General features: G+C 57.1%; 1 protein-coding gene across 1 annotated transcript in view; it reads right to left on the bottom strand.

The window, feature by feature from the left end:
- Window positions 1–232: 232 nt before the first annotated feature.
- POLG (polymerase (DNA directed), gamma) overlaps window positions 233–7,026 on the bottom strand; it is a gene marked incomplete at its 5' end in the record, with an annotated part of 9,371 nt that continues 2,577 nt past the window's right edge. The window contains 17 exons of the mRNA XM_010183635.1: window positions 233–294; window positions 923–1,083; window positions 2,160–2,368; window positions 2,633–2,804; window positions 3,094–3,216; window positions 3,303–3,549; window positions 3,656–3,791; window positions 4,220–4,337; window positions 4,423–4,476; window positions 4,595–4,755; window positions 4,996–5,118; window positions 5,232–5,303; window positions 5,583–5,703; window positions 5,803–6,027; window positions 6,098–6,221; window positions 6,440–6,597; window positions 6,730–6,912. Coding sequence (XP_010181937.1) covers window positions 233–294; window positions 923–1,083; window positions 2,160–2,368; window positions 2,633–2,804; window positions 3,094–3,216; window positions 3,303–3,549; window positions 3,656–3,791; window positions 4,220–4,337; window positions 4,423–4,476; window positions 4,595–4,755; window positions 4,996–5,118; window positions 5,232–5,303; window positions 5,583–5,703; window positions 5,803–6,027; window positions 6,098–6,221; window positions 6,440–6,597; window positions 6,730–6,912 — 2,449 coding nt within the window. The remainder of the gene's footprint in view (window positions 295–922; window positions 1,084–2,159; window positions 2,369–2,632; window positions 2,805–3,093; window positions 3,217–3,302; window positions 3,550–3,655; window positions 3,792–4,219; window positions 4,338–4,422; window positions 4,477–4,594; window positions 4,756–4,995; window positions 5,119–5,231; window positions 5,304–5,582; window positions 5,704–5,802; window positions 6,028–6,097; window positions 6,222–6,439; window positions 6,598–6,729; window positions 6,913–7,026) is intronic.

The following is a 7,026-nucleotide window of genomic DNA, read 5'->3' as shown; positions in this document are numbered from 1 at the left end:
TGTGTAAGCAGCAACTTGGGCCACTGTCTCAGGTTTTACAGCTGGCTGCTGCCCTCAGAAGTGCTTCTGCTTTTCAAATGTGCTGCTATCAAAATGCTCTAATCCAGGAAGATCCCCTTTTACACCAAAAGAGGAAACAGAGTGACCAGGATCAATCCCTGTCAAAAGTTCTGAAAGGACAGCCGGGCTCTGGCACGCTCTCTGGACAGTTGTCATTCTGGCACCCTAGTCATCATTTCTTCTCCAGCGAACCTTTGGTTATTTCAATTAGCTGATATATATCCAGTGCTTCTCCTGGAAAACAAAGGGACAGTCAGTTCCCTGCATTCTGCAGTATGCTCAGAGACTGTACCATAAGAGTGGTGGTCACGATTTCCTTTAGTTCAGAGCATGTAGCACAAAAAGTGCTAAATTTATTCTAACTTCTGTTCTGTGTGGTGGTGTGAACACAGGAACCAGCACCAGGAGGAAGCTGGAAACACGAGCTGTTCTCCCAAGAAGCAGTGGGGTGACAGCTTCCTCTGGTGAGGCTCGTTTTGCTGTTTACTTTTTGCTGACCCTGATGTGATGCACTTGTTTAATTTGCCTTGTTCTTGGTGAGAACAGAAATGCCCTTTTTGCCTGCAGAACACAAATCTTATTTCTAAAAGCACCCTATGCCTGTAAGACTCCTAATAAAGGTTACCTAAGGGTGGAGTGTCTGATGTGTCTAACCACTGAGAGAACAAGAACAAAGCTGAGGGCAGGGGAAAATGCTGCTGCACACTGAGGAGGAGCTGTTTAAAGCAGCTCCCAGCCAAGAGTTAAATGTTTGCTTGCAGCAGCTGGAGGATTATATTGAGGACAGACAGGGATAACTGGAAGCCTTGGGATTGCTGAGGAAGAGCACAGGGGGGTTAGCTTGCATGGGCACTGCTCATACCTTGAGGGATGCCATACTTCTTCTCCATCCCAGTTGGATTTGATGGTGTCACACAGTTCATGGTCACCTCTTTCCGTAAGCACTGGTCAACATCCACTGCGCTGAAGAAAGCCACTGACTGCGGCAGATCCTGGAGGCCCAGTTTGTAGGCAAACATGCACCTGGAAGAACAAGAGGCCAGGTGGGATGGTGCTACACCTCACCCTTAGCCTTGTCACACCGGTTCACAAAATACTGGCCAGCCACTGCTGGGTTACTTTGCTCCCACATCACTCAGAGGCAGGAAGACAAGGTGATTTTTAAGTACCAGGTAGCAGGAGGGTCAAGTATAACTAAAGCAGCTGTAGGAGGAATAGCATAACATTATGTTGAGCCTCCTCGGAAGAAAGGAATGACCTGGCCCTTTGCTGCTGGCTAATCCTCCCAGGCAGAGCAGATGCTGGATTTTCCCAGTGGGAAGCCCAGTGCTCACAGGAGCAGGCACAAAGGCACTGATGTGTCTGCCCCCACTGCGCCTGCCACACCAGCACAGGAAGGCTGGATGCTGTATCCCTGCCTTGGTGCAGGAGAAAACAGCTTGGCTTTGGCTGGCTCCCCTGTAACCAAATACCCCACAGTGCCAGGAAGGGGATTTGGCAAAGCTGGCTCTGCCAGAGCTGGATCCAAGGGAGCCACTTGAGGTCAGGAGCTTTCCAAGCTGAGCTTAACTTTGCATGGGGCAGGGAAGCAGCAGGAACACCCCATGCTGCACAAGGGGCAACAGCGCTGCTGCTTGCAGCACGAACAACAAGCTGTGCCCCTTGCTGTCCCTTGAAAGTAAGGGGACACGAGGGATGGGGACAGCTTCAGGCTCCTGTGTGCTCAACCAGGCCCCAAGGCTGTTGCCACACAATGGCCACAGAACTGAAGGGAACAGATGAGGGCTTGCATCCTAGCAGAGAGGAACGATTGGCCCCATCTCTGCAGGAGCCAAAAGCTGGCAATATTCCCTCTCTTGCCAGCAGATTATCCCTGGAAATCAAAGCCAAGCTCCATTTATAGCCACCTTGAGTCACACCTGAAGGAACTACACTCTCCAACACTGCCAACTTCCCTTGAGCAGAAGAAAACTGCTCTGCACCAGCTTGCTGCAGGCAAAGCTCACCCCTTTGTCACCTCAGGCCCTTCAGCTTTCCCTGTCCCACCCCAGAGGCAGTGGTGCTCATCCCCAGGAGACACTGCAGCCCTCACATCTCACCGCGTGAGGAGGTTGGTGATCTGCAGGGCCAGGGCTGCCCGGTAGCGATCTTGCTGCTGGACCAGGTAGCGCACCTCGTCGTGGATGCTGATGCAGAAGCGCCCGTTGATGTCGAACTCCTCAAAGAGCCACTTCATGGCGACCAGCATGAGGTGCAGGTAGTCAACAGCTGAGCTCTGCACCACCCAGTTCACTCTGCTGGTCAGAAACTGGTGGAAGGAAACAGAGACAGATGCTAAGAAAGCAATGGGGTCCAGGACCTAGTCCCAGTACAACAGAGTTCCTGGGAAAAGTCTTAAATTCAGAGTGGTTGGGTTTTCTTGATGGCACGCAGATAAAGGGGCAATGGGTTTCCTGCATGGCTCCAAAATCCTACTGGGCCTCCAGCATCCAAGAATGGCTGAATGTGGGGTTGCCATTTTGGAGAAGACAAACAAAGCTGAGAGCTCAGCAGCACAGAGCCACGTCCTTACCTCCCCCTTGGCCACAGCAGGCTCCAGGGCCCTGCTGATGTGACAGCCCAGCACCGGGGTCTGCGGCGTGGGGGATAAGGCGATGCTCTCCAGCTTGTTGAACATTTCGGACTCGGTGCCTCCAGCCCACACTCGGTGCTCCACCACGTTCCATTTCTTTTTCCTCCGGGACCTGGCAGGGCAGAGGGGAGGTTTGCTGGAAGAAGGGAGGAGGCTGCAGATCTCAAATGTTCCCTTCCAGACTGAGGCAGCGAGATGAGCCCCTACAACCTCCTGCTGCCAATTGCTCACTGGGAGAGACAGAATCCCCAGACCAAACCTACTTGGGCCTGGGGGAGCAGGGAAGGAGGACTGAGACTATCCAGACTACCCAGTCCCACCTCCCTTTTCTGCCCACGGGGCTGCAGCGCCCACTGCCTCGCACCCTGGTGCCACCAGAGCCGCTCAGGGTCACACCTCACCTTTTCATGGCTTCTCTCTGGAGCCGCTGGACATCCTGGGCCGACACCGACCCATCCTCTGCCCTGTCCACAGCCAGGTCCAGCTTCTTCACCAGCCACTCCCCATCCTCAGAGAGACGAAACCTGGAAGGGAGAGCAAGCCATGCCTGGGACCTGTGGGACACCACCACAATCCCCACTCGCCCTCCGCCCCCTCAGGTAGCACCCACCTCCGGACGCCCTTGGTGACCGCGTACATCTGCTGAGCCTTCTCCCGCGCCTGCTGCTGCGTCAGGCGGTGGTTGAACTGCATCAGCAGCCGCTCGGCAAAGGGCTGCCCGGCCCCGTAGATGCGCCCATAGTTGAAGACTTTGGCGTGCTCCCGGCTGATGCCCACTGTGGTGGCCGTCTTGCTGTGCAGGTCTGTGGCGTTGCTCTTCTTCCCCTGCAGGGTCATCCAGCCAAAAGCTGTGCAGCCTGTTGGGAGGGGAGCAGGGGTTGAACGCCAAATGGGACCAGGTTCGGAGGGGGGTCACCTCGCTACCCAGTAACCCCATTCCCCCGCAGTGCAGCCCCGGCTCACCATGCATGCCAGCAAACTGCGCCTCGCCAAGGACAGCGGCTATCCAGAGCTCCTGGGAATCCACATCCGCACCCACCATGGAGTAGCCAGGCGGCACTTGGACCATGGCTTTCAGCTCACTGCCCACACGGTCGCTCTGCGGGACATGATGCCCAGCTCAGCACAAGCCCTGCACCACCCTCCCCTCCTCAGCAGCACAGGAGCAGCCTTCCTCCCACATCCACGGCACTCCCCATGCCCCTAAATTTTGCTCTGAAAGTCAAAACTGGGTTTAACGCACATGTGGGGCATTGCCCACTCCCCCCAGGCTCTCCAGCACAGAAAAATGGAAACCTGGGGAAGCACAGAAACTGGTGTTCAGCTTTTTCTTCTCCTTTCACCAAATTTTGAATCTCAGGAGTCTCTGCTGACTCCTTCTCCTCTCCCGAAGTCAAAGCACATGAGCAAGAGAAGTGCCTCAGCATCAGCCCCAACTCCAATTTCCAACTCAAGCTTCACCCACCAGTCCAAAACACAAAGTGGGCGCCCCAAAACACCCCCGCAAGGACCCGAATACGGCCATACCCGGGCGTTGCTGGCTGTCAGCCACGTGGGCTCCACTGCCCGGCGCGTAATGGTGCCTGCAGTCACCACCTGCGGCAGGATGGCTCCATAGTCATCCTCCTCGTTATAGTCGGGGTGCCTGGGACAGAGGAGAGGGTGAGCATCATCCTGGAGCAACGCAGAGGGGATCCCGTGGTCCCAGTGAGGGCTGTTCCTCCCCATACCTGGTCACCACGCGAGGCAGCTCCCCTTTTTTCAGCCACACCACCATCTGCGAACTGGGGGGACAAGCAGCAGGTGAGATGCTGAGCCCCCCACACCTGCACGACCTCACCGGGCTGCGACGCAGCCTCCACCGGCAGGGACATCACAGTTCAGCTGAATGCAGCCGCTCACCTGATCCGCTTGTGAGCGTTCCTCCAAAACGAGATCATTTTGTTAATCTCCAGGGCTCTGGTCCCATGAGTGCGGCCCACAGCAGCCCGCAGGGTGCCATCCTCCATCCGGGGCAGGAAATCTTTGGCAAAAGGGCTTCCCACATTGTTATCATTCCCATCCTTTAGCAACAAAAGAGGTGCCAGGGCTCAGCGTGCCCCCACTCTGCAGCGATAAAGCTCTGTGCATCCTCCTGCCCCAGCTACAGAGATGCATTTCCACCACCCAATTCCATGGGACAATATCCGGGGGGTCCCAGGAGCACTGCAGCACTAGGGTGACAGGCAAGGTGCCACGGCTGTGCAGCAGTACCAGGGGAGCTGGGACGCCCCTAGGAAGAGCCCCAAGAGCACCCAACTTGCCTTGTGCGGCAGCTTGAAGAACCAGCACCCAGGGACGTTGACATCGTTGTAGGGACCATTGCCATGGTGGTACGAGGGCTGGCTTCTCACCCCCAGCACCTCGCACTGCTCACCCATCTCCTCCTGCGATCAGTGATGAGAGGTGACATCAGGAACCCCCTCCAGCATGGCAGGAGGAGGAAATTGAGGAAAAAGGGACCAATCCACCATTCCATCCCACAGGAACCCCCCTTTACCTGCATCAGGCCCTGGTCCACTCTGCCTGTTTTCTCCTCCACGTCCACCTCCAGCTCACTCAGCTCCTCCACCTGCGGCAGAGAGGGACCACGGCGGGGGCCAGGTCAAAAACCCCAGTGATTTAACACTTATTAAAGAAAATTCTGAACCATAGAATGGTTTGGGTTGGAAGAGACCTTGAAGATCATCCAGTCCAACCCCCTGCCATGGGCAGGGACACCTCCCACCAGACCTTTACCTTATTTCTCACTTCCAGCCCATGCAGCCACCCATGGGGCTGGTTTTCACATGGGAAGAAGCCCAGCCCCACACCCCCCTCCCACCAAGGGACTCCTCACCCCTTCCTTCACCTTCTGCCACATCATGCTATCGTCCATCACCAGCAGCCCATCCTCCACAGCGGCCTCCAGCCCCGGGGGCTGCTCCTTGCCTTTCTCCAGGCAGTACTGTCTGTACAGGTCCTCAATCACCCTGGGAGGGGAAAGTGCAGGGCTCATGCACCCAAAACAGGGCCCAAAGCTCCGGGGCAGCACCTGAGCAAGATCCCAGGGAGCTCCCAAACCCCCTCACCTGTGAGGGCAGGTCGGGCCCTCCACCTCCGAGGGGGCTCCCGGAAAATTGTCCTGTCTCCCCGGCACCAGGTATCCCCAGCCGTGCTTCTCCGAGTAATGCAGGGGGAAGCCGTCCCAGGCCAGGCGCATCAGCTTCGGGGTCACCCTCATCTGCAGGCTGATCAGGCTGGGTCCCGGCACCCACCCCACCTCCTCCAGGCGTGGGCACAGCTTGCGGTACCAGCTGGGGAGCAGCAGGGACGGGTCAGAGAGCGCGGGGTGACCCCCGGGGACACCCAGGGTCCCCAACTCACCCCGGGTGGCCTGGCAGATGCTGGAGCCTCTTGGGCTGCAGCGCGACCGTCTCCTTCAGACGCTCCAGGCAGAGCTGGCTCGCAGGGGCTTTCAGCTCCTCATCCTCCCCAGGGGGACCCGGATCTGGTGGGGCAAGGAGGAATAGGTAGCAAAGAACCCTCCATGCCAGCCCACTGGGGACAGGGACCTCAAACCAGCCCCCCACCACGTGTCCCTGCATGGGGACACAGGCCAGCGATGCTTCATCAATGAACTGCATCCCTTTATCTGGGTGCCTGCAAGAAGGTGTCCCTCAAGCACCCCCTGAGCATCCCTCATCCCCAGGGACCACCCACACTCACCTTCCTGCCACTCTTGCACCTCTGCACCTGCTGCCACCATGGAGGCTTTGCTGTTCCCATCCTGATCCTTCTTCTTCTTCTTCTTCACTGGATTCTTCTTCTGCTTAAACTCCTGCGTGTCCCACTCGAGATCCCAGAGCCAGGGGTCATTCTTGTAGCTGCCAAAACACCGTTGTCACACCATGGCTTTGCTCCCCTCCGCAGCACCCACCCACAGCCCCCCATGCACCACCCAGTGTCCACTTTCTGTCCTGCGAGCAGCAGGACCTGCACCCCCAGCCCACTGGTACCTGTCCTCGTGCAGCAGCTGGCAGGCATCGTTGGCCAGGTTCATGAGGGACTTCTTCATCTCCTTCTGCAGCTCCTCGTAGATGCCCTGAGCATCATCCAGGTACCTCTTCCAGTTCCCATTGACCGGCAGGTAGGACACCCCCATCTCCAGCATCCCCGCAAACGTCACGGGATGGGGACACCTAGACCCCAAAGCAGTGAGGAATGAGATGTCTGCTGGAGGGAATCTGCACTGGGAGCACTTGACTACAACAGACATGAATGTGACTTCACCTGGAGTTTTCCAGCCCCACACA

The sequence above is a fragment of the Mesitornis unicolor genome, unplaced genomic scaffold, assembly GCF_000695765.1.
Source record: "Mesitornis unicolor isolate BGI_N332 unplaced genomic scaffold, ASM69576v1 scaffold10284, whole genome shotgun sequence".
NCBI classification, from domain to species: Eukaryota; Metazoa; Chordata; class Aves; order Mesitornithiformes; family Mesitornithidae; genus Mesitornis; species Mesitornis unicolor.
Note: the sequence above shows the minus strand (reverse complement) of the source record. Positions and strands in the feature narration are given on the sequence as shown.